At 40.4% G+C, this 27,556-nt stretch overlaps 1 protein-coding gene across 2 annotated transcripts; it reads right to left on the minus strand.

Annotated features, from left to right (window-relative positions):
- Positions 1–27,556, minus strand: TMEM185A (transmembrane protein 185A). Of its 2 annotated transcripts, XM_032757803.2 has the most exons (5): positions 27,322–27,551; positions 7,634–7,810; positions 4,992–5,199; positions 575–658; positions 1–120 (listed from the first exon to the last, which is right to left on the minus strand). In XM_032757803.2, exons 1-5 carry the CDS (start codon positions 27,357–27,359, stop codon positions 103–105), a joined length of 525 nt encoding a protein of 174 aa, XP_032613694.1. In that variant the 5' UTR covers positions 27,360–27,551; the 3' UTR covers positions 1–102. The 2 variants fall into 2 exon arrangements, with proteins under 2 accessions (XP_032613694.1, XP_032613695.1); XM_032757804.2 differs by lacking the exon at positions 1–120 and having other exon boundaries at positions 295–658; positions 27,322–27,556.

A 27,556-nucleotide genomic window follows, 5' to 3' on the forward strand; every position in this document is an offset into this window, starting at 1 on the left:
GCCACTGCGCCTGGCCAGGTATGACTTTTGGAAAAGTAAGTTGGCAGTGCAGTATACGTATATAGGAATCTCAAATAGTTCCCAACCTCTAGCTCAGTAACACTATTTCTGGACTATTTCCTAAGAAAACAACCAAAAAAAAAAGGCAAAAATTTCAATGCATAAACATATATACTGCAGTATGATTTAAAATCATTCAACACTGGCAACAATGGAAACACCATATTTTAGAAATAAGAGGATGGTTTAATACATGCACTTGAAGAATATTTTGTATCAATTAAACTTTAGAAGTCATGTTTATAAAGACCTTTTATTAACATGATAAAATATTTATGATACAACATTAAAACAAAAAAATCAGGATACAAAATGGTGCACACGGCTATATCACAACTGTTTGTATAAAACACAGACATAAAAAACACTAACCATGTTATCTCCCCATGGTGGGATTATGGGTGACTATTAGGCTATTACTTCTGCTTGTCTGTCTTTTCCAAGCTTTGTACAGTGAATATGAATTACTTTTATAATAAAAAAAGTTTATTTTAGGATTTTAAAAGTTACATACAAGCCAGGGCCAGTGGATGATCTTGTCCAGTCTTAAGGCAATGAATATAAACTGGAGAATGTTGACAGAACACAGGATTTCTAACTAAAAATGAAGAGAAGAATCAGTTAAACAAAGTATAATTTGCATTTACTACTGCAGTAATTTGGTTAAAACACTAAAAGACAATATACATTATAATACAGTGTAACTTGTATATTATATTGCACTGGAAACTCCTGATTTTCAGTACCAGAAGGGCACAGCAGTATTACGGCAAGGGGAAATAGGGTTCGGCCTGCTGCCCTGCCCCTCTGCTGCCTTGCCCCTCTGCTGTCCTGCCCCTCTGCTGCCTTGCCCCTCTGCTGTCTTGCCCCTCTGCTGCCTCGCCCTTTCTGGCCTGAGGCCTGAGCACAGATGAGAACCTTGTTTCCAGGTTGACTGGGAACACAGGCTAGCTGCAATAGACCACTAAGCTTCCTTCATGCCCCTACCAACAATACTCTCTACTCGAAACCATCCTTGTGCATCCTTCTTCTCATACCTCAGATTTGCCCTTGGATCCCACCCCTTCCTTTCAGGCTCCTTGAGGACCTTTTCACATCAAGCCATCAATTATAGATTCCTTACTGTATCTTTAACCCCACCTATTCCACTGATCCCTCCTAGCAGCACAGAAACAACTCCTTCTCATTAAAAACAAAAACCCCAAAACCAGATAAACCCACCCCATCCTTTGATCCAAGACCCCTCTTAGCCTCAGGTTTCTCTCTGTGAGACAGTAATGAATATGCAAGCCCCTACTATCTCATCTACCATTCCCAGCTTCCTTCATTGTGATCTGGCCTCCACCCCCATGACCACCAGAAGACAGCTTTCATCAAAGTCACCGATAACCGGGAGGCAGCGAAAACACTTCAACTGGCATCCTACTTATACTGTGGATGACTGTTTCCTGTTTGCTCCCCTCCTCCTGGCCTTCTAGGATCCCACCATGCAGTCTTGGAGCCCTCTGGAGTGCTCTGGTTAATTCCTTCTGTCTCCTTTTCCCCCTCCTTAAATGGTGATGCTCTGCAGAGCCACAAACTCAGTCTTCTCTCCCGACTAGGGATACAGACACACAAACACACATATTTTCACTCATGTACTGCACCCTGGACTGGGGGAGAAGAAATTTCAACCAGACCCTTGGCTTGCATTATTACCTCCTTAGTGGTTAGTTCTCACATCTGTCTCCAACTTAGCCTTCCTGCTGCATAGCAGACCCAGCTGTGCACAGGCCACTCGGCTCTCCTAGAGGCACCTCAAATGAAGCTAGTCCCAAATAGAGATCATTATCGCCTGCACTTAGAACCTTGTATCTCCTCTTTCTATAGCCTCCTCCCATGTCACTTTGAGGCACAACAGTGGTCTCATTTCTCAAGCCATGAGCCCGGGAATCACCCTGTATTCTTTTTCCCACGCTGTCGCATTCAGTCACCACATCCTGTCCACTGTAGCGTCCAGACTTCTCCTGAATCCCGTGCCCACTTGCTATCCCGATGATGACTGCCTAGTGAGGCCTTCTTCCACACCATCCTCCTACCACTTCAGCAACCCCTTACTAACCTCCTGCCTCCAGCCCAAACGCCCTGCAGGCTGCTCCTCACTCTGGTAAAGTACATTCTTGCCCACAAAATTGAAATCTGGGACTGGGCCCAGAGCTTCCCAAAAGTTCTCAGTACATAGGTACATGGCGAATTTAGTAACTCCTCCATAGACCTCTAGGCCAAAAGAAATCCCTAATGTGGCTGGGAATGCCAACAGTTGCACTGATTTAAGTAATTACATCTAACTTAGTATTTCTGTTCTAACTAGCCACTAGAAAAAATAATTCACATAAATCTAAAGAAAAATGTTAGTATTATTCGTAAATAACCAAAACTAATTCCCAGTGGGATGCACGTGCCTGTCAGGTAGCTCACCATTTCCCACGCCTTGGAATCAGACAAGGTGCTCCCACTCGTTACCTGTTCTTCACCTGGATTTTCACACAGCACTAGCCTTTTTTGTTTTCACAGCAACTGCTGAAAACCCAGCTTCTTAAAGATACGACGTCACTGAAAGGAATGTAGTGTGGCCTAAAAATAAACCTGTAAACTATTTCAAGCTAGTAGTTTGTATGGTGTCCCAACAAATGTCAGGTATTACTGTTTTCCTCAAAATGTCCACTATCCCCTGGTGCCCTGTGAGTGCACTGGGGTGCCTGGGGCACTTCAGCACATGCTCTGCGGACTGAGGATGTGGCCCCTATTTGCCCCAGTCCCTCTGTAGAGGCTCCCTCTCTTCTCAACTCCCATAGTTCCTTCCTTTCCACCGTGTGCTCCCGTCGGATCTGAATCACCACAGTCCACTCAGCTGATGGGAGTGTTTCCTGCCTCTAGGCTTCAATGTGTCCCAAAAATGCCATCCCTTCCCTCCCAACACAGGGCTTCCTGGCAGACCCTCAACTCCTCCTTCCCATCTCTGTATGAGCCTACTCCAAACCACCCCCTCACCAAGATAGGTACTGTTCTTGTGTCACAGGAGGAGGGAGCTCAGCTCCTGGTATCTTGTTTCTTCAAAGGGCAGGAATGCCAAGAGTGTGAATATATGAAAGACTTACTTTCTGTAATTCAGGCCCAATACAGTCCTAGCCCTTGTATAGTTGTCCCTCGGTATCTGTGGGGGATTGATTCCAGGACCCCCTGTGGATATCAAAATCCATGGATGCTCAAGTCCCTGATATAAATTGGGAATTGTAGGGAGGGTGAAAGTGGACCATCAGATACTCTCCTTCCACGGCTTACTCCTACCTACCAGTCATACCCATGCTGTGGCCTTTCCACCAACATGAAAATCAGGGAATAGCTCCCCTTGTTCAAGGCCAAACCCTTCCTGGTGCTCCGGGTCCCATTCTCCCTGAGTCCCACAGGGCCTTGCTCCATCACCATCCCTCTGTCTACATACCTTCCCCTCACGCCCATACCTGGGGTCCAGGCTTATATGCCTGACCCACCCTGTAGCTGCTATGTTTACTTCTTAAGCCAACTGCAGTCTTCTTCCTTCAGTCTTTATTCACATGGCTCAAAACCAGGCATCTACAGCCTCTAGTTCTCCCCTCAACCCACCAGTATTCAGCTTTGGGCCCTCAGCTTCTGTGCAGTTATGTAGTTATGTGCCCGGGCTTTAGAGTCGGGCTGACTCAAATGGAATCCTGGTCCTGCCCCTTCACATGTGGCCATGAACAAATGACTTATCTTCTCTGGACCTACCTCACAGGGTTAGTTAATAAGAAAACTACCGCATGTAATGTGCCTCGCACAATGCCTGGCACACAGTAAGTGCTCAATAAACGTTACCTGCAATTATTTTCATTATTATTACTAGTCCTGGTATTTTATTCATCTGCATATCCCCTATGCTTAGGGAAAAAGGGCTTGATATCTAGTAAATACTTGATAAATGTTTATTCAATGAATAAACAAACACAGGGGCACATCAGGATAAGCTAACCAGACAGCAGGGAGGTGCTAAATCATGGGGTCTGAGGTGGGGAGATGGTCAGTTTTGAGTGTCAACTTGGCTGGGCTATAGTACTCAGTTATTTAATCAAACACTAAGCTTGGTGTTGCAGTGAAGGTACTGACTTTGAATAAAGGAGACTACCCTCCATAGCATGGGTGGGCCTCATGCAATCAGGTGAAGGCCTTAAAAGCAAAAACTGTGGTTTCCTGGAGAGGAAGAAATTCTGTGCCGGGACTGCAGTGTCAACTCCTCCTAGGTCTCCAGCCTGTTCACCTGCCCTGGAGATTTCAGACTTGCCAGCCCCACAGTAATGTGAGCCAGTTCCTTAACTCTCTTTATACATATATCTGTATCTAACCTATCAGTTCTGTTTCTGTCTGATTGACACAGGATATGAAGCTGGGAGAAGGCTCATGTCCTGGGTGAAAAGCTAGTGTTCTAAGTGAAGAAAGAAAAATGGTTATTTCCATCGTCTTTTGTTGCCTTGTTGTCTCATGATGTAGAGTTGTTAATGATCAAGCTCTTCCTAACAAAGGGTAAGAAACTGACAACTGAATAACTGAGCAAAATATTTTACTTTTGAAAACATTCTTTTTTTTTTTTTTTTTTTTTTTAAGACGGAGTTTCATTCTGTCACCCAGGCTGGAGTGCAATGGTTCAATCTTGGCTCACTGCAACCTCCGCCTCCTGGGTTCAAGAGATTCTCCCGCCTCAGCCTCCCGAGAAGCTGGGATTACTGGCACGTGCCACCACGCCCAGCTAATTTTTGTATTATTAGTAGAGATGGGGTTTCACCATGTTGGCCAGGCTGGTCTCAAACTCCTGACCTCAAGTGATCCACCTGCCTTGACCTCCCAAAGTGGAAAACATTCTTAAATATATGAAATCTCACCTCTAGTGACCTGTCATGTCGAAAGCCCCAAACGCAAGCTGCAACAGACACCGGAGAAACAAAGAACAGCGGCATGAAGACCAGGAGCCAGAAATGGCTTCCTCTCTCGATTCTGTCACAGACCAGAACTTCAAACATCAACAAGAGCAAGTGGATGCCCACTGCAATCAACATGGCTTTAAACTCCACACACGTTTCTCCTTCTGCTCTAAAAAAGGGAGAGAAGAAGAAAACACTCTCAGTTCAGAATCTCTACTATAAGCAAGCAGTTCAGGGCAAATACCAACTTATATTGATACTTTGAATTTTGCTCGAAAATTTGACAAAAGCAAAGGGAAATCAGGTAGAAAGCTAACTTAAATCTAAGCTTTGGTAGGCAATCTCTGAAACATCGAAGAACTACTACATAATACAAAATGAACATTACAACCAAACCAGAATTTAATGTTTTAACCATATAAGGATATTCTCAAAAGTAATAGCCAGTTCTTATTTCCCTGACAATGTACATAAACACTTCTGTTCACATCTTTAAATTCAACAACAAGAGTTACTTCCAAGATTATTCAAGCTGATTTGCTTCTGCTGCTAAAACCAGGCAAATACCCCTTAAGTCTCATGATCCTCATTTTTCAAGAAACCATGTAAACCACCCTTCACGCAATATTATAAAAATAACTCTAGTTCTATAAACAAGTGCCGGTTATATTTCAAGACAGTAGTAACTATTGTTAGGTGCTATTTTTAAATGCAAATAAAACGTATAAATGATTTTCATTTTCCTTTCTATTCCATTAAGATAAATTAACACCTGCAGATGAAAGAGAAAGAAGAACAAGAGTTAAAATTGTTCTCAAACAAAATCAGTTTAATTAGCTAAGTATCATGCACAATAACCTTAACAGATCTACAATTGAGCAATGGTAAGGCCACCAATCAGGAAAAGGCTCCATAATGCATTTGAAAGGCCTACAATGTTTATTCAAAATACAGATGAACATCTATGATATACATGTATTGTGGGTGACAAATACACCGGAAGTTAGATCATAGAGAAAATGCTATCAGAGGTTATTCCTGTAGGACCCAACCATGTCCCACTGGTTAATGTTAACATGAGAATGACCATGCCTGTACATTCCTTACATTCAACCCCACATACACAATTCCTTTCCTTGCTCAAAACATCTTAAATAAGACCAACAAAGAGAAGTTTGAATATATTCTAAATATCAATCAGTAGAACCTAAATGTTTAACTTTGCATTCTTTGAGAAGCAATTAATATTAGATATCTGAAAATATCTCATAAAAAAATAAAACACATAACAGCCACACAGGTAATCAATCTTTCAAAAAAAATCTAAGAACTTTGAAACAGCTACACATGAATGTTCCTCACCTGCCAGGGCTCTCTGTGTAGCTGTTTTACAATTCTTAGACATGTATGTGATATGTAATTTACACAATCTGAATCATGTTCATATTTAGTAAACAAAAATTTAAAAAGTTGATGTAGTGGCCGGACGTGGTGGCTCACACCTGTAATCCCAGCACGTCGGGAGGCCAAGGCGGGTGGATCACCTGAGGTCAGGAGTTCAAAACTAGCCTGGCATGGTGAAACCCTATATCTCTACTAAAAATACAAAAAATTAGCCGGGCATGGTTGCAGGTGCCTGTAATCCCAGCTACTCAGGAGGCTGAGGCAGGAGAATCACTTGAACCCAGGACGTGGAGGTTGCAGTGGGCCGAGATCACACCATTGCACTCCAGCCTGGGCAACAAGAGCGAAACTGTCTCAAAAAAAAAAAAAAGTTGAGGTAGTTTCAACTTTACACTTTGCCCACATGAGCAGCTGCCTTCTGGGAATTCCTGTACTCCTCATCTTCCCAGTGGAGGTTCATAATAGCCTCCCAGTCTTAAGTCCCCCTTTCTCCCTTTATGTAGTTACAGTCTCTGTGGCAGAGAAGGGAAAGCCTTTCGCAGGTCCCAGCACCACCAGGCTGCATGCTGGCGTGAGCCAACTCCCAGGAATTTGGGCCAGCAGAGGCATCCAAGAGCAGGGAGGGCAAGAGTTGGAAACGGTAAAGGGTACCCCCCTCTCCCCTGCCCCCAAAGGCAATGCTTTCCTTCTCAGCATCCAACCTTTGACTTTCCTCATTCCCCAGCTGCTGTCTCAGGGACTCATGGTCTCCTGGCCAAGCCACCTCCCCTACACTGCTAACAGTCCTAAAGCTCTGGGACTAGGAGGGTGGGACAAGGGGAGCCCCATTTCCAAAACTGAATTGGAGAAAGATCTTTCATGACCAAACATAATATGAGTGTCTTTTCCTAAAAACAGGGTGGTTTCATGCTGCTTAGTCTAGTATGGCATACCAGTTCTGTATTTTGAGTGCATTTTGGATTATATAGGCATCTGTGAGCTGGCTGGCAACTTACCCCCAAATGGCACTGCTTTTGTAAGAAAATACATACCAAAGACTAAATTTTCAAAAATACAGAAGAGATCTGTTAGCTTATACTATAGTTCTAAGACCCCAGATAGGTAGAAAATAAAATGGTCCTTACTTCATCAAAAGTGAGAAAAGTCAAGATATTGCTCCCTCATGCTAGAGACCAATGGGTTGTATAAAGCAGTATTACCGATATTGAGGATTTCGTGCCCAGACTCCAGTTCCAACTGAGGCTCCAACAATGACCATTAACTTCCACAGCCATATTGGAGCAAAGACAGCCCAGTAACTCCACTGTATGATGCCATCCAAACGAAGGGCCAGCAGCACAGAGAACAGCAGCAGACAGGCATAGATGAGGAATTTACTAGGAGAAAAGTAAAACGATTAAGGAGGATTCACTTTTATAAATACGTGATACTGAAATGGGGAGTAATAAGAGCCACATTTGTCAGCAAGTAAAAGGAGTCATTAACTCAACAATCATTTATTGAAAAGGTCTATGGGGCAAACATAATGTGTTGGGAATAAAAGAAACATAAAGAAGACTAAAATAAGTCTCCTGCTTTCCAAGGCTTCCTCATAGAAGGAAGGCCACACAGAAACATATAATACAGCACGATGTTTGTGATGAGAGCTTGGAAGAGGAAATACAGATTGTGTCTGAGGCACTCAGAAGCAGAGATGTGGTGACCCTAGAGCTGGTTCCAGAGGGCAAGTAGGAAGCTGCCAGGCAGAAAAGCAAGTGAGATGAGGAAGTATTCCAGGCAGAAGGAACTAGCTATACCAAGACATAGAGACTGGAAAAGGCTGACATGCTCTGAAAATGGTCAAGTTCTATCACTTACTGATTCTATTTCTAAAAAGGCAGCCATCTGTCATATTCATATGGCATGAACATTTTAGTGTATGTATTATACTTTCCATGAATGAATAAATTACACATACACACATGCTCACGTCTCATATAAAAGGGAATTGCTACAGAGGATGTCCTTGAAATAATTAGAAATTATACTCTTGAGGACCTCTATTTCCAGCCTTGACTTAATAATAGGAATATAATTTACCTTCCCACCTAAATAAGAAACTTGATACAGTCTACAAAAGAACAGTTTTCAGACATTGACAACAGGCAGTGGAGAACAGGTGGGAGGGAGGAAATAAAGGAGGTAAACCCTACTATTGCCCCAGTTTGCAGATCAGAGGCAGTTTCCAGGCTGCAGCAAGAAAGTAGTTAAAACTCAACCCTGTCAATAACTATATTAAATATAAATGGCCAACTGAAAGACAAAGATGATCAAATTGGATAAGTAAGCAAGACAACTATATGCTGTCTATAAGAATCCCACTTTATCTATCTATAAAGACACAGACAGATTAAAAGCAAAAGGAAAGAAAAAGTTATACCAAATAAACACTAACCAAAAGAAAGCTGGAATTACTATATTAATATCTGTTTAGTCTTCCATTGCTGCTGTAACAAATTACCACAAACTTAACAGCTTAAAACAATGTAAATTTATTATCTCACAGTTCTGTATGACAGAAGGCCAGATGGGCTTGGTTGGTTTCTCTACTCAGAATCTCACAAGGCTGAAATAAAGATGTCTGTTGGAGGAATGCTTATCAGGGGACTCTGGCAGAATCTACTTCTAAGCTCATTCAGGTTGTGGGCAGAATCCAGTTTCTTGTGGTTGTAGGACTGAGGTACATGTCTCTTTGCTTGCTGTCACCTGGCAGCTGATCTTAGATAGTAGGGGCCTCTCTTGGGTCCTTGTAAATAGGCCCCTACATCTCAAAGCCAGTAACAAGCTATAGCATATTCAATCTTCTCATGCTTGGGATGTTTTCTCACTTCTTCTGCCATATCGCTTCTGCTTCCAGTGAGAGAAAGTTCTCTGCTTTTAAGAGTTCATGTGATGAAACTGGGTCCACCTGGTTAAGCCAGGCTACTCTTCCTATTTTAAGGTCCATAACTATGGTAGGCAGAATTCTAAAGAAGTTTCCCAGGATTCCTGTCCCCTGATTATTCAATCAAACACTAATCTAAGTAATACTGTTAAGGGACTTTGCAGATGGAATTAAGGTTACTAATCAGCTAACTTTACAATAGGAAGATTATACTGGAGTATTCAGGTGTGCCCAGTGAAATCACATGAGCCCTTAAAGCAGAAGAGTAAGTCGGAGAGATGTGGTGGAAGAGAGATGAGGCAGAAGTCAGAGAGATTCCAGACTTGAGAAGGATTCAGCCTGTTACTTCTGGCTTTGAACATGGAGGTAAGGAACCATGAGCCAAGGAATGCAGGCAGGCTTCAGAAGCTGAGAATAACTCACAGCTGACAGCCAGCAAGGTAAAGGGGACCTCAGCCCTACAACCCCAAGGAACTGAATTCTGACAATAGCCCAAATGTGCTTGAAAGCAGATTAATCCCTGGAGGCTCCAGAAAGGAATAGAGCCCTCCTGACACTTTGATTTTGACCCTGTGAAACTAGGCAGAAGACCCATCTGAGTCATGTTGTACCCAGACTTCTGACCTAAAGAACTGAGAGTAATTTGTCATGGTAACAGCAGAAACTAATGCTAATAAATATAGCTTCAAAGTCCCCTTTGCCATGTAAAATAATAACATATTCACAGGTTTCAGGGCTTAGGGCCTGGGTATCTGTGTATTTGTGGGGGTGGGGCATTCTGCCTACCACAACATAAGACACATTTTTGTCTTTGTTGACAAAAATATATTTTTGAACAAGGACTATTTCCAGGGACAAATAGAGGCACTTCATAATGATAAAGGGGTCAATTTGTCATATGCCTAATAACAAAGTTTCACAATACATGTAGAAAGTACTGATCAATCTAAAAGGAGAAATAAAAAAATCAAACCGTTATAAATGGAAATTAACATTCCTTTCTTAGTAACTAACAGAACACATAAACAGAAAATTACTAAGGATATATATGATTGTAGCAACGCTATCAACCAACTTGACCTAATTAATATTAATGAGTTCCTCCCAACAAAAGCAAAATACAGATTCCTTTCAAACACACATGGAACATTCACCAAGATAGACTGAATTCTGGGCCATAAAACAAGGCTCAACAAATTTAAAAGGACTGAAATCATACAAAGTAAATAAGTGCAATGGAGTCAAACTAGAAATCAACAACAGAAAAATATCTGGAAAATTCTCAAAATACTTGAAAATTAAATGCCACACTGTGAAATAATCCATAGGTCAAAGACCATGAAGAAAATTGAAAAATATTTTGGACTAAATAAAGGCAAAAACACAATATACCAAAATTTGTGAGATACGCTAAAGCAGTACTTAAGGGAAATTTTAGTATCAAATACTTACATTTGAAAAGACATCAAGTCAATAATCTAAGATTCTATCTTATGAAACTAGAAAGAACATGGAGGTAAGGAACCTCCATGTAAGAAACGGAAGGAAATTTTTAAAAAGTAAAAGGAAAGAAGAAAATGATAAATGTAAGCATATTAATCAATAAAATATAGTAAAAAGGCATTAGAGAAAAAAATCAACAAAACTAAAAGCAGTTTCTTTGAGAAAATAAGAAAATTGGTAAATCTACAGCCAGAATAATCAGTAAAAAGAGTAGGCTCAAATTACTAATATCAAGAATGAAAGCAGGGATATCACTACAAATCCTAAAAATACTAAAGGGATAAGTAGGGGATATTATAAACAACTTTATGCCAGGAAATTTCTTGAAACAAAGACATGGAAACTGCAATTCTAGTTAAAACCTTTTTCACAAAGAAAATGTCAGGCCATGGCAAAATCTACCAAACATTTAATGAGGAAATAGCACCAATTCTTCACAAACTCTTGCAAAAAAGATAAGGGGGGAACATTTCCCAATTTATTTTATGAAGCCAGCATTACCCTGATAACAAAACTGACAAAGAAAGAAAACTACAGACCAATAATCTCTCATGAACAGAGATGCAAAAATCCTCAAAAGATTTTAGCCAACTGAATTCAGCAATATATAAGGATACTACATTATGACTAAGTGTGGTTTAGCTAGGATTGCAAGATCACAATCTTGGATTAACATTTGAAAATCAGTTAGCAACCTTCGTGGTATTAGCAGGCTGAAAAAGAAAAATCACATGATCATCTCAATAGTTGTGTAAAAAGCATTTGACGTAATTTGCTACCCATTCAAGTTAAAAGCGCTAAACAAATTAGGAATAGAAGAGCATCTATGAAAAACCTGCAGTTACAATGCTTAATGGTGAGAGACTCAATACTTTCCCCTTAAGACAGGAAACACAGCAAGTATGTCCACTTCAACACATCTATTCAACATTGTACTAAAGGTCCTAGCCACAACAATAAGATGATAAAAAGAAATTAAAAGAATATAGTTTTAAAAGAAAGAAGTAAACCTGTCATTATCTACAGACAACATGATTTTCTGTGTAGGAAATCCTAAGTAATCTACAAAAAAGCTAGTAGATCTGGTAAGTGAATTTAACAAAATTGAAGGATACAAGGTAAATGTACAAAAATTATTGCATTTCTATATAGTAGCTATCACAAATTGGAAACAAATTTAAAAATATGTATCATTTACTGCAACTTTCCTATAAATGTATAACTATTCAAAAATTAAAAGTTTATGAAAAATCCACCATTTACAATAGCATCACAAATATAAAACACTTAGGGATAACTGTAATAACATATATGCAAAACCTATATACTGAAACCTACAAAACACTGGTAGGACTGTGGGGAAGCTAATAAACAACAGAAATTTATTCCTCACAGTTCCAGAGGCTGGAAGTTGGAGATCAGGATGCCAGCATGGCTGGGTTCTGGCAAGGGCTGCCTTCTGGGTGGCAGATGGCAGACTTCTCATACCCTTCATATGGTGAAAAGAGAGTGAGCTAGCTCTCTCTCTGGTCTCTTTTTATAAGGGCACTAGTTCCAACCATGAGGGTTCCACCCTCATAACCTAATCACCTCCCAAATGCCCTGCCTCCAAATACCATCACATTGGGGATTAGAGTCAACTTCTGATTTTTGAAGGGACACATTCAGTTCATAACTGCCAAGAAAAATTAAAGATCTAAATAAATGGAGAAATATACTGTGTTCATAGAACACTCAATACTGTTAAGATTTACATCCTCCGTGTATTAGTTTCCTATGGGTGCTGTAACAAACTACCACAAAATTGGTGACTTAAAATGGCACACATTTATTATCCTGAGGCAAGAGGTCCAAAAAGGGTTTCACTGGGCTAAAATCAAGATGTCAGCAGGACCTATTCCTTCTGGAGACTCTATGGGAGAATCTATTACTTGTTTTTTCCAGTTTCCAGAGCTGTATTCCCTTGGCTCACGGCCCCTTTCTCTATCATCAAAACCAGCAGCATAAAATCTTCAAATCTCTCTCTCTGTTTCCACACTGCCTTCTCCTCTTAATATTATCTCCCTCTTTTAAGGGAACCTGTGATTGATTGCATTTATTGCCCCACTTGGATAACCCCATCATCTTAAGATCTTTAACAGGTTCCATGGAAGTGGGTATCTTTGAGGGCCATGATTTAGCCTACCACATGCACCAAATTAACCAAATTATTTTAAAGAATCAATACAATCCCAGTGAAAATTGGGAGCTAGCAGGTTCTTCTGTAGAAATTGACATACTGACTTTAAAAGTCATATGACAGTGCGAAGGACCTAGAATGGGCAAAACAATTCTGAGAAAGAACAAAGTTGGACAATTTATACTACGTGCTTTCAAAGCTTCCTATAAAGCTACAGTAGTAAACACAATGTAGTACTGGCATAAGGATAGATATATAGAACCTACTAGAGAGTTGGAAAACAGACCCACACATATAGAGTCAGTTAATTTTCCACAAAGGTGCCAAAGCAATTCAATGGAGAAATAATTATGTTTCAGTAAATGGTGGTACAACTGGATAAATGAGCAAAGTACACCTTGACTCTTAACCTCACAACATATACAAAAATTTATGTGACATGGATCATAGACCTAAATATCATACACAAAACTATAAAATGTCCAAAACACACATTAGGCAAACATTTCTTAGATGGGATATTAAATTGGACTTCTCCAAAATGAAAAACTCTTACTCTCCAAAAGATATCTATCATCAAGAAAATGACAACCAAGCCACAAACTGGGAGACCATACTCTGAAAACATGTATCTGACAAAGTAACCTGTAACCAGTATATAAAAAGGACTTTTACAACTAAAAAAATAAGCGAACAACCCGATTAAAAATGGCCAAAAAATTCAGAGACATCCCATCAAAGAAGGCATACAAAAAGCAAATAAGCACACAAAAAATACTCAGTATTTTCAGATGTTAGGACAATGCAAACTAAAACCACAATGAGATAAGATTACACACACACTAGATCTCTTATATATGCTGGTGGGAATGCAAAATAGTACAGCCACTTTAGAAAACATTTTGGAAGTTTCTTATACAGTTAAGTGTATACTTATTCTATGGCCCAGCAATCCCACACCTAGGTATTTTACTCAAGAAAAAGGAAAACGTATGTCCACACAAAGGCTTGTATTCAAATATTCAAAGAAGCTTTATTCATAACTGCCACTGGTAACAACTCACATATCCATAAACTGGTGAATGGTTAACCCAATTTTGGTATATCCATTCAATGGAATACTAATCAGCAGTAAAAAGTAACAAACTATGGATGAAAACAACAACACTGATGAATCTAAAATGCACTATAAGTAAAATAATTCAGATGGAAAACACAAGATACTGTACAATGCTACTTATTTGACATTCTGGAAAGGGCAAAACTCTAGACACAGAAAACAGATCAGTGCGGTTACAGATAAGGAACAGAAAGCTTAGATGTTAAATAACTTGGCTAAGAGCTCAGAGTTGGGAGTCAAACCATTTGACTCCAAAATCCTTCTAATTGAGTATTATACTATCCTGGCTTTACACTGATAAATGAACATGTTTAGAAAAGCATCTGAATAAATATCCGCTGAGCAGCTAACAGGTCTCCACTCGGGAAGATTAAGGATAGTCTTTATACTCTTTTGCTTATGATATCTGAGTTTTCTGTAAGGTACATGTACTGTTTTTGTACTATGAAAAATAACACAAGAAACTTCGATTGGAAAAAAGGGAGGAGGGTTGTAAGAAGATGGGACCTACAAAATTAAACTCGGAAGCAAGCCTCCAAGAAAGAAAACTGCGCCGAGAAGATCATGAGATTCAGAGGGGTTGCTAACAAAAATATACATAGCATCACTGTGTCATGGTATTCTTACCCATAAAGTTAGGGCGATAATATGTACCTCATAAGGTGGCTACGAATGTAAGATAATACGTATAACAAGTGCTTTGTATAAAGCACTAAATCAGTGGCTCTCAAAGTTTTTAGTATCAAAAATTTTGACGTTTAACTCTTAAAAAGAACTCCTTTTCAGTCTTAACAATTACTGAGGATCCCAAAGAGCTCTTGTTGATATGGGTTATCCCTATTGGTATTTAATATTTATGATACAGTGGTTATTCAAAAAATACCTACTCTTCAAAGGTAGTAATAAATACATTACATACTAACATAAGTAACATTATTTAAAAACATTTCCAAAACCAACACAAATTTAGTGAGAGTAGCAGCACTGTTTCTACAGTTTAGCAAAATTTTTAATGTATGATTTCATAGAAGACACCTAGATTCTAATATCTACATTTACATTCATTCTGTTGCAATACATTGTTTTGGTTCAAGTATACAAAGAAAATCTGGCCTCACAGAGATGTGTAGTTAGAAAAGAACTATTTTAATAGCTCTTTCAGATAATGGTAGATGTTAGAAAAGAACTATTTTAATAGCTCTTTCAGATAATGGTAGATGTTCTTCAACAGGACACTAAAACTCAACAAGTGGTAGTTTCTTAAAGGTTAACTATGATGTGGAATCTGAAATCGTATCAATGATCTTTTTGTACTTTGCTACACTGAAATCCACTAGTCTCTCTTATACTTTCAATGAATCTTTTAATCCAGCATTATTGTATAATACAATGTAGGTCGACTGGAAAATATTGGTTTACTGAGTTATAAAGATCTTTCAAATGTTGACACATTTCATATACAATAGCAAAAAAAAAAATCATATTACTTACTATCTCCACCAACTTCATCAGAAATATTTTAATTACTGGGAGGTTGTCAAGCTCATGGTAGTAGATACAACTTTTCAAAAATTCTGGTTTTCCCATGAAAGATCAAATTTTACCATTTACAAAAAATACCATGAGTTGTTTTCCTTGAAGGTTTGCTTCCTGCATTTTCAAGAAAATGTCTGCCAAACACCATAACACAAATAACCACAGTCTTGTCTGTCAGTTGTCCTTCCAAATAAAAATGATACTCCATGAAAACAGCAGCTTGTAACTCAGGCACACACGTTTTTCCTTGAGTCAACCATTGCACTTCAGCATACAGCAGGCCTTTATGCATTCTTCCCATTTCATCACATGGAATATTAAACTAGATGTGCATTCAGGGGTCAAGATTAAATGAGATTAATATTTTTCTGCTTTATCAAGGACAATCGTAAGTGAGGCTGGCATTTTAACTGCAAGTCCAGCACGTAGTGGTGAAGAATCCAGTGATAGAAGACTAGTGCAGCTGGTGCCACTATCCTGATTTGTGCTCCGGCACCAGCTGTTTGATGCACCACTTCTGCACCACCAGTGCCAATGTCAACCAAGGCAAAGAATGTCTTGGTATTTTAATTTTGACTCTGCAGATACCTGGAAAGGGTCTCAAGGCCCACCCCCAAGGTCTGTGGGAAACAGTCTGATAACCAGCGTACTCAACACACATTAGTTAATATTATTAATACTCAAAAACAAAAACAGGCTTTTATAAGCTGCTACAAAGAGAGAACACTTAAAGAAATCAAGATAAAAATGACTTCATCCCTTAGACTTTGGACAAGAAGAGAGCCTGTGTCAACGTGGGGTGGAGCGGGATTCACAAGTTAATAGAAATGGAGTTATCACCACAATTACAGTACACCATTAGTAGAGGCAGAAGTTTTCTCTCTTAAAGCAGAGGGGAATATTCCAAAATCTAAAAAAATCAGAACCAACTTACCAACTAAAGCCTGTGGCTACAAATATAATTACCAGAAACAATGGACTTGAAAACAGACTATTTAAAAAAGAAATTTGTGGATTCAAACGTTAACAAACGCTAAGATAATGACAGACACAGGATTCATATGTAAATTAGATAACATGTACAGGTAATTTTTATCCTAAAGGATTTTCAGACTATAAATAAAAAGTAAATTTGTGGGGGGCAGTGGTAAATGCTGTAAGCTAACTTCATTATCCTCTGTAAAACAGCTTCCTTATCTAATAAAAAAAGAGTAGTGGAACTAAAGAAAAGAGAAGTACCAAAATGTTTTAAATGTTGGAAAAGTGATTATTTTATGTGGTTTTTGACATAATTTAAAGGAAACTTACAATTTTATGTCTATTACATGAAAAATAGAAAACAAGATAAACTTACAAAAGGACACACAAAATATAATTCATGATTCAAATACTAGGGTCAGAAAAATATACATGGGCTGAATGTTCTCTTATTAATTTCCTATTGCTACCATTCAAAACTGCCACAAACCTAGTGGTTTAAAAAGCATAACCCTTAGAATTCTGGAGGTCAGAGTCCAATATGGGTCTTGCTGGGCTAAACCTGAGGTGTCAGCAGGACTATGCTACTGAAGTTCTAGGAGAGAATGTTTCTTTGCCTTTTCTAGCTCTAGAGGCTGCCACATTCCTTAGCTCATGGCCCCTTCCTCCATCTTCAAAGTCACCAATGGAGAATGCAGTTCTCCTCATACTGAATCACTCTGACCTCCTTTTCTGTCTCCCTCTTCTATATTTAAGGACCTTGTAATTACATTGGGCTCAGCCAGAGAATCCAGAATAATCTATTTTAAGGTCAGCTGATGAGCAAACTTAATTCCATCTGCTACCTTAATTCCCCTTTTCCATGTAACAGAACATATTCCCTGGTTCCATGGATTAGGATGTGGACATACTTGGGGGGTCATTATTCTGCCTACCACAACTCTGTAAAAAGAAAGGTTGCTTCCTAGATTAAGAAAGTAAATCTGTTACATTCAAGAGTTACGCTTGGAACCAAAGTCAAAAGTCGAACCAACTATCAGAAATCAGATGACAGAGGTTTAGCATGCCTGGATGAAGACAAGAGCAACAATTTACTATCTTTAAAATTAGATAAATTAGATTTCAAAGCCAAAATTATTAAAATGCTAAAAGGACTAATAAGGAAAACCTAAATAACAAAAACCTAACAACACGCCTATGGAATATGGAAATAATTTTACAATTTTTAAGGATACACAGAAATATTTTAATTGTGGGCTTCCTCATGCTACTCTTAAATCGTGACAGATAAAACAGATGAAGTTCCTAAGGAAAATACGGAAATGAACACAAGAGTAGATTTAAAAAACAGCAAGGTTATATGAAGAGAATTAAGTAGCAGAATGAGAAAATTTAAAAAACAGCAAGGTTATATGAAGATAATTAAGTAGCAGAACAAGAAAACATACTTTCTTTACATACATATAGTTTTTCCAGGGAGAAAAAAAGGATCACAGGGCAGCAATACACAATAAACACACATCTAATTAACAATTTTTAAAAATATTTGAGTGCCTGAAATGTGTGAGATACATAAAAAGGAGCAACAATGCATTCACTCAAGGTGCTCAGACTAATAGGAATAGAGGGAGGTGATGTATCAACAAGTAACTACATATGGTAAACTAGGGGACTTGGAAGATTAATTTCCCTGGGAGAGCTGGGAAGGGAAGTAGAATCTGGGCAACAAGTTGGGAACAAGGAATTCCAGACAAAGGGAATAAGATGCTTTCCAATTTTTTAAAATTATTTTTATTTATTATGGATACAAAACAGTTGTGCCTATTTATGGGGTACATGTGATACTGTGATGCAAGCATGCAATGTGTAATGATCAAATCAGAGTAACTGGGATATCCATCACCTCAAGCACTGATCACTTACTTGTGTTAGGCACATTTCAATTCCACCCTTTGAGTTATTTGCAAATATACATTATTAACTATATTTGCCCTCTTGTGCTACCAAACACTAGATTTATTATTTCTATCTAACTGTATTATTGTACCCATTGCCCGTCCCCTCTTTATACTCCCCTCTCCAATTCCAGCAGACTGGAACACACAGAATACTTTCTATAAATCGTGGTGGGTAGGGTGCTGCAGAGACAGGAGAAAGGGCACTGGGGGGAATAAGCCAGAAGTTGGTTGTGGTAACATGGTAGGGGAATGTGAATATCAAGGTAAAGTCCTTGGAATTTATTAATAGGTAATATGGGGCCACTGCAGATTTTCTCAACAAAAGAGTGACAGAAGATACATATGAGTGTGTAAGGTAGACTGTAATCAGTAGAGACCAGAGGTAGACATTTTATACGATTCATAAAAAAACTGACAAAACATGGATCATTTTCAATACTGATTTGTTAAGCAATTTAGTAGAGTTGACGAGATCTTTTGCATACATTTTATTTAAGCCTCATGTTCCTCATGAGCAAAATGCAGATACCTCTATCAGACAGTGCTGAGGTAAGGATTTAATAACCTATCAGAAAACATTTATTGCAGGACTTGGCACCAAACAGTTAACACTAGATCAATGTAAATTTCCTTCCTTAAATAATTATTAAGTCAAGGATGAAAGAGAACACTATTATAGAATATTTAAAATATTGCTAAAATACAATTGAAACATAAAAACACCTGGGCAGCCGCCAAAACAAAACTCAGAGAAAATGTGTTCATTTCAAATGTTTAAATAAAAGTAGAAAACAAAGAAAAAAAAGAGACAAAAGAAAACTAGTAAACTGAGTTTCTAAGAAATTTGGGGAAAAAGCCGAAACATGAAAATAATAAAACTAAAAGTAGAAATATAGATATAAAAACGAAACTAATCCGTAATCCCAACAGCTAGCTTTTTAAAAAAATTAAACTACAAAGTTGATCAAGTAAAATAAAGTAATATAATCAGAAAGTTCGAAAGATGTAATTCATACACACTCCTAGTTGGGGAAAGAAAGAATAGTATCTTATCAATGTACTTGCAAGCAAAGTCTAAAAGGTGACTGCATAGCCAAAAGAAAATATCAAGCCTGATTTGCAAAAGAATACACAATAATATGCAATAATACAGTGATAAGAAAATGTATTTACAAAAATAAGTTATGGTCATAGCCTAAACTACTTTGAGTTACTTTTCAAGAAACATTCAGACCAGATTCCAAGTATAAAAATAGACTGCTTAATTATCCACAAACCTGGGAGAAATGGCAGGTTCTGGTTTAACATTAACCACTATTTCTTAAAATTCACTTTTCCAGTTACAACTTTAGAATGATTTATTCCACTCTCATTTGAATCTGTAGTGTTAGTATATGATGAATCACTAAGTAGTGCCACCTGGGCCAAAGCTAGTATCCTCTTTGAAATTTATATGGAGCTTTCTGCTCAGGCTCAAATTCCCTCTCTCCACTTTGCAGGGTTGGGAGAATAGGGAGGGAGAAAAGGAAGAAGGGAGGGAGAGAGAGAATATACACAGCAAAGCAATGATGACTCTGAATGTAAAAGTTCTAGTATCTGTTTTCTGCATATCATAAGAATGCAGCTGGACTCTTTTTAGACCTATCAGTTTTTTTTCCAGTGAAAGCTGCTGGCTTCACTGGAGCACATACACGCGCATTAACACATGCCTGTGTGCACGTACACATGCACAGGCACATACGCACACACAAACTTTGGATGGCACATCCCAGTCTAAAGCTTGACAGAATGGTTCCAAATGACAACCTGACATACTCACAAACTATCAAGGGAATTGCCCCTCTTACACCTTATTAACCAAATTTAAAGTCTTTTAGTAGAGACTTTAGCTGGTTTTATTAAGATGAAAAATGTTTAAAAGCATTTAACCAGTAGATACAAAAAAGCACAAAAGCCAAATAAAAGCAGAGCCCAGGCCAGTAGGAAGACCTGCATTTAAGTTCCTCAACTGCCATTCATCAGCACTGTGGTCTTGGGTGAGTTATTTTCCCCCAGGTCTGCCTCCTCATCTGATTCCTCCTATACTGATTCATTAAGACAAGGGTATGTGAAAGCACTGTGTAAATGATACATTTTACCCATTCTAGCTTTAGCAGTATTATGAAAGACAAAAGTTCTGCCACATTGTAGATAACAATCTCATTTAGCAATCATTGTTGTCACTATTAGGTCGGAGCTGACAAAGTATAAGTCTCCACTTATAAAGCATCTATCTCCAGAGTTCGAGGCTTTTGTCTTAAATTCCAGTCATCTTGTACAGGCATGACATATCAGGCAAAATAATTAGAAAACTCAAGCTCCATATTAAAAAGCTTAACTTCTGGAGTCCTAGGAAACTATCTAAAACTCCTTCAATCCACTGTCTCTCCTGTACAACAAATATTTCCCAGTGGTAGATGTCTATTTGTACCCAACATCCACTCATTCAGCACCTAATTCAGCACCTCCAAATCCTGGCCCTCAAAGAACACAGCTAAGAACAATGTGTGTGTAATTATCAAGTAATAGGAATGATATTTTTAAAACTGGAAATTATACATTCAAATGAGATTTCTCTCCTTTAACCAGTCCCCTTGGGAGGCAATGCAGTAATTCCAATGGTACTTCATTACTCAAATCATCTTTGAAGCTTTCTTCTTGGAAGCACCTTGAGAACCTGCAGTCTGATCTTTTGACTATCCCAAATGGTGCTAAATTTTCACTGAGGGTGGATTCAAATTTTGGAAATGGCGAACAGTCAGTCAGAGCCAAGGTTAGTGAATAAGATGTGTGATCAAACTAGGTGGAACTATTTTGGTTGAAAATGATAGATGATCATAAAGCAATGAGATGGATCTTCTTATGTGATATGTAAACTGACTTTAAAGGGAATTCCAGATGAGCAACAAGGAGTATGAACAATGGAATAGGTTTATACATTCTCTTTCCCCAAGTAACTTCTTTGAATGACAACACTCATTTGGATGTATAAGCGCCACTAAGCGGTTTGTTTTGTTTAATCACTTACAATTTGTAAATAGAGGGTTCCTCATGGGGGAAAGGAGTTGTCACTTAACTATTGCATGGCATGCAGGAAAGAGCACAGGCTTCATGAGACTGATGTGGATTCGAATCTTGACTTAGATTCTCCCTGCCTGTGCAACTTCAGGGAAGTCACAAGCTGTCAAGACTTTAAAATAAGTCTGATACCTAATTTTGTAGGGTTGTTGTAAAGATCATGGATAATGGATGCAAAGCCCCTACACTGGGCCTAGCATGTGGTGGGTACTCAAGAAGTCACAGCTATTATCAACAGCAACATCAGTAAAATCAAGACCATTTTCTGACTGTAGGTGGCTTGAGAGGACAGAACAACAGATAAGCAGTCACTTGAGTGGTAAGTAGTTCATTGACAGTACTGACAGTACACTCGTGCACTGGATACTGCTTTCTTAAAAACAATAACCTGTAAAAAATATTTGCAGTAACCAACACTATGTATTTTTAATTCACACGACACGTCATCTGCAGTGCTCGTACCACACTGACCTCTTCACTACCTGAACATACCAGGCACTATCATGACCCCATGCCTTTGTGTACTTTGTCCCTTCTGAGATACTGAAAGGGGCCAGCCCCTCCACACCTGTGGGTATTTCTCATCAGGTGGGACGAGACTGAGAAAAGAAATAAGACACAGAGACAAAGTATAGAGAAAGAACAATGGGCCCAGGGGACCGGCACTCAGCATATGGAGGACCCGCACCAGCGCTAGCCTCTGAGTTCCCTCAGTATTTACTGATCATTATTTTTACTATCTTGGCGAGGGGAGCGTAGCACGGCAACAGGTGGGGAGGTCAGCAGGGAAACATGTGAGCAAAGGAATCTGTATCATGAATAAGTTCAAGGAAAGATACTGTGCCCGGATGTGCACGTAGGCTAGATTTGTGTTTCTCTTTACCCAAACATCTCAGTGTAGCAAAGAGTAACAGCAGTATTGCTGCCAGCATATTTCGGCTCCAGCCACAGGGTGGTTTTCTCCTATCTCAGAATAGAACGAATGGGAATGGTCAGCTTTACACGGAGACATTCCATTCCCAGGGATGAGCAGGAGACAGAAGCCTTCCTCTTATCTCAACTGCAAAGAGGCCTCCCTCTTTCACTACTACTCCTCAGCACAGACGCTTTACGGGCGTTGGGCTGGGGGGTGGTAAGGTCTTTCCTTTCCCACGAGGCCATATCTCAGGCTGTCTCAGTGGGGGGAAACCTTGGACAATACCCAGGCTTTCTTGGGCAGAGGTCCCTGTGGCTTTCCTCAGTGCACTGTGTCCCTGGTTAATCGAGAATGGAGAATGGCGATGACTTTTACCAAGCATACTGCCTGCAAACATATTGTTAACAAGGTACATCCTGCACAGCCCTAAATCCATTAAACCTTGATTCATTACAGCACATGTTTCTGTGAGCACAGGGTTGGGGCTAAAGTTACAGGTTAACAGCATCTCAAAGCAGAAACAATTTTTCTTAGTACATATCAAAATGGAGTTTCTTATGTCTTCCTTTTCTACATAGACACAGTAACAATCTGATCTCTCTTTCTTTTCCCCACAAGATACCCTTCCTACTCTCTGGTCTGATGACAACCCTACAATTCTAGCTCAAAAGTCTGGCTCAAAAGACTAGCTCAATTCAAAATCTAGCTCAAAAGTAATTTCCACTATAGACTCTTCTCTGCCTGCTCGAGACAGAATTAGTGGCTCTGCCATTTGTACTTCCAAGACATTTGGTTTCTTTCTCTGTAGTGCCTCATACTCTATTGAATTCTTATTTCCCTTTCATTTCTGCTTCTTCCACTAGGCTTACGCATTGAGAGGAGGACTATATTCCATTTATTTTTGTACTTAGAGCACCTAGTACATCACTTGGCACGAGATAGGAATCTAGATGTTTGATGAATCAATGTTATAATATACTTTGCAAATAACTGTTAGAGGCCAGGTAGCTGACTTTAGTGAACTATATTACCAGCAATCGCATTCCTTTTTCCTGATTTCAAACAAGAGACAAGATAACTTATATGGACTCCAGAATGTCTTTTGAAGATGGAGCATACAGAAGTTTCCAAACACTACTGATCTCATCAGTACCCCATGCCCAAAAGTTGGAACCCCCAGAGCAACATTTCTCAGCCTTTGTTCCAGTCTAGCACACCTGAGGGATACACCACACTCCCATAAGGAGCTTACCACAGATGACTAAGAAAGCCCAGCAGAGTTCTCACAGCCTTCCAGTGCCACATGGCTGCCAGGGTGGAAGGGCCTTCTCTGAACCAGCAACTCCCCCAAAGTAGCAGAAAACTTCAAGGCTCCGTGGTGAGTGCAGGGAGTCCACCTAATGCTATCTACTACCAGATCCCTACCACCTAAAATGCCTCAGAATCAATTTGCCTATTCTAAGAACAGGGCTCTTTCACTGTTAGGAAGCCTCAGGCATTCAAAGAAGGACTTGTTTGTGGGTCCAGTACATCTGTTTCAGCATGTCTTAACCTGCATAACTAAAAAGCAATTACGAAAAGAAGTTCATGATCAACCAGTTCTGTGCCAGATTGAAATAGGTAGAGTGGGTCAGCTGGCAGCCCTGTACATCTGAGTGTTGACACTTGTGTATCATTCTCTGTCACATTCTCTGTCTAGTTTCCAGAGCCTTGCCAACGCAGCAGTGGGTTCAGACTTACCAAGATCCGAAAGGCTGGAAAGGGGATCTGGAGCCACGACCCATGCCTTGGGACCTACCAAACCATGACAGTGACTATTTCTAAGACAAAGACATACTCTTCAAAGTAAATATAGCCATATTCTGCCTTAGTGCCATGTTCTCTCCCATCTCTCCAATGGAATGGCTGCACTCTGAAGGTGGGAAAAGTGTGAGAAGAAAGAGAACCAGGCCACAGACCACCAGGAAAGCAGTGATTGAAAGCAGCAGCTCTAGATTTATCTTATAGGCTCTGGAGAGTTATTCACTTATTTACTCCACAAATATTTATTGAGCCAGGTACTATTCCAAGTATGCAGGCTATGATACTGACACAGTCACGGCCTTGACCCCATGGACCTTAAAGTTTAGTTGGGGAGGCAGGTATTAATCAAATAAGCATCCAGACAGACACAAGGGTACAAATATGCACTATGATGGAGGAGTAGTAAATACTGCAGGAACTCTAGAAACACGGGGCAGTAAATCTGGTCAGGGAAGTCAGCAATGCTTCCCTTAGCAAGTGTCAAGTGAGGATAAATAGGAGTTCACTAGGTCTGGAGGAGAGGAAAAGAGAGGGAAACATTCCTGGTAAAGAGAACAGTGTGTGACAAGGTCCTGGGGTAGGAGGGAGATGTTGAATTGGTTCAAAATTAGAGGCAGGGGGCAAAGCAGTAGCATCAAGGTTTGAGTCCCCAGCATAAGGTAACTTCCTGTGTGCACCCCTCAGTTTTCTTTCTAGCTATCAAGAAGGCCTTCCTCAGCATGTAAGGAGACTAAAGCACATTGTCAAAAACTAGGAGTGCTCAGGAGACATGAAACACAACCATCTAAAAAACAAATCTGATTTACCAATAATACCTGGCCAATGTCCTCTTGAAATATCTGTAAAATTAAGGAACTCACTACCTCTGGCAACAATGGATCAGGAAAATGGCACAGTATAAAAGACGTTTACACTTTTCAGGTAGAAATACATTTTAATCCAGGTAGAATTAAGAGATTGATAAATATGTTGATAATTACTACAAATCTGCTCAGATACCAGGTATTCCATTGTAATTTCATATACTAATTTTTTTGGGGGGGAAGGGCTAAAGGAAAAAATGGTTAAAGGTAATATCAGTGCAGCACTATTTTGCTTTGGCAACTCTGTTAGCCTGTTTGATCACTTGAGGCAGTTTCTTGTGGCTTCTAAATTATCTGTCACCTTGCAAACAAGTCACTGTAGCTTTCTATTTGTAAGGCACTTTGTAATCAATCATTAATTGGCCTCCCTACCCTGCTGAGAGATTATACTCATTCTACAGATAAAACGATAGATAAGTGAGTTGCCCAAGGGCACAAAACAATTCAGTTTTTACTTAACTTTCTTATTACCATCTCCAAATAGAAGACGCATAGCTTGTCCAGCTACAGCACCAACCCTACTACCCTGCAGACCAATCCTAAGCCCCTGATGCAGCAGAGGAAGGGACTGCAGTTAGTTCTGTTACCTCCTCTATGCCTTCGAGGCCAACAATGATAATGTCTGCACTGTGTTAGAGACACTGGCACTCCAGACCAGAACATGAACTCAAAGTGGAATAAGAGCACACAGAAAGTCACAATGACTCACAAGTTAAAATGTCACCATCCCTAGGGAGACTGCACCCTCAACATACAAATACTCCCCTAAAACTTCCTTTCATCCTCAACAAGCAGCCAAGGCATAGGTCCCCAGAGTTGGCCCCCATAGTACAGCACTGCACAATACTGTAAGGCATCTTAAGTGTCCGAGCCCTTCTTTACCCCTATGCTGAGACCGCCAGCATCTAAAGCACCTAGCATAGGTTACAGCACACAAATGTTTACTGAGCACATGTCCTCCCAACTAGCAAATAAGGAAAACGGATACCCCTTTCGGAGAGTAGTGCATTTAAGAGATCAGTTAGGCCAACTCCTCATTTTACAGAAGGGCCAAAGAAGGGCAGAGAATCACCCAGTTACATATGGCCTGGTCTCCAATCCAAGTCTTTGTGCTCAGTTTAGTTCCACAAACATTTTATATGTGCCTACTATGTGCCAGATACGGTGGGTGGGAGGCGCTGGGGACACTGAGATGAGCAGGAGATGGTCTCAGCTTCAGGGAGCTCACAGTCTGGGGTAAAGAACAGTTACAAAACAGTCGGGCAACTGCAAGGACAGTCGCTTGAGTGCTTAGCCAGTGTTTTCTCCACACTGTCCACTGGGTGTTCCCCATCTGGAAAAAAAGGACAGCAATATCTACTTCCTGCAAATAAACTTGTAGTGAAGACTGATGAGAAAATGAGTATGGAAAATGATCGGGCTCACCCAGAAATGCATTATATAAGGTATTGCCATACCCTGACACTGACTCCAAGGATTCAACAGTGTTTCAGGTATCCGTTCAACAAAGAAGCAAACAAGAGAGGGATGGGCATAAACCCAAGGAAAACCCCAAGGACTGCGAGGAACTGGAAGAAACACCTGGGGTGGGGGTAGGGGTCTTGGGTCAAGTGAGACGGCCCTGACGCGGAGAATGGAGGGCCCGCAGCGGGGCAGAAGGGGATGGAACCCACACGAAGAAGTTGGGACACCAATGAGCGAGCAAGCAGAGAGGAATGGGGTTCCCTTGGGGCAGGACGGGGTTCGCGGCCGGGCCCTTCCGGCCGTGCCCGGGCAGTGGCTGAAAGCACCGGGCACGGGAGGAGGAAGCGGGCGGGCGCCGAGGCCGACTGTTTTGCCTGGGGACCGCTTGCACCCGCAGGGAGGCTCGGGTAGGCGCCCGGGTCCTCGGGCTGCAGCATCTCGCCCGCCGTGCCTCCCCGGAGCCGAACACCAGCCCGCACCCGAGCCCGCAGCGCGGACTCCCAGGGGCGCCAACGACGCCGCCTCACCTCGGGTTGAAGTCCTGGAAGAGGCCCCTCAGGTTCATGGCGGAGAACTTCACCGCGGCGTCCTTCTCCTCCTCCCCCGCACCCCGGGCTGCACAGCCTGCGCCTTACAGCGGGTTCATGGCGCCAGCGCCAGCCGCGTCCACGCTGCTGCTCCCGCTACTGCTGCCGTCCCCGCTGCCGTCGCCGCCGTCGCCGTTGCCGCCGTCGCCGCCGCCGCCGCCGCCCGGAGAAACCT

The sequence above is a fragment of the Hylobates moloch genome, unplaced genomic scaffold (genome assembly GCF_009828535.3).
Source record: "Hylobates moloch isolate HMO894 unplaced genomic scaffold, HMol_V3 SCAFFOLD_7, whole genome shotgun sequence".
Lineage (NCBI taxonomy): Eukaryota > Metazoa > Chordata > Mammalia > Primates > Hylobatidae > Hylobates > Hylobates moloch.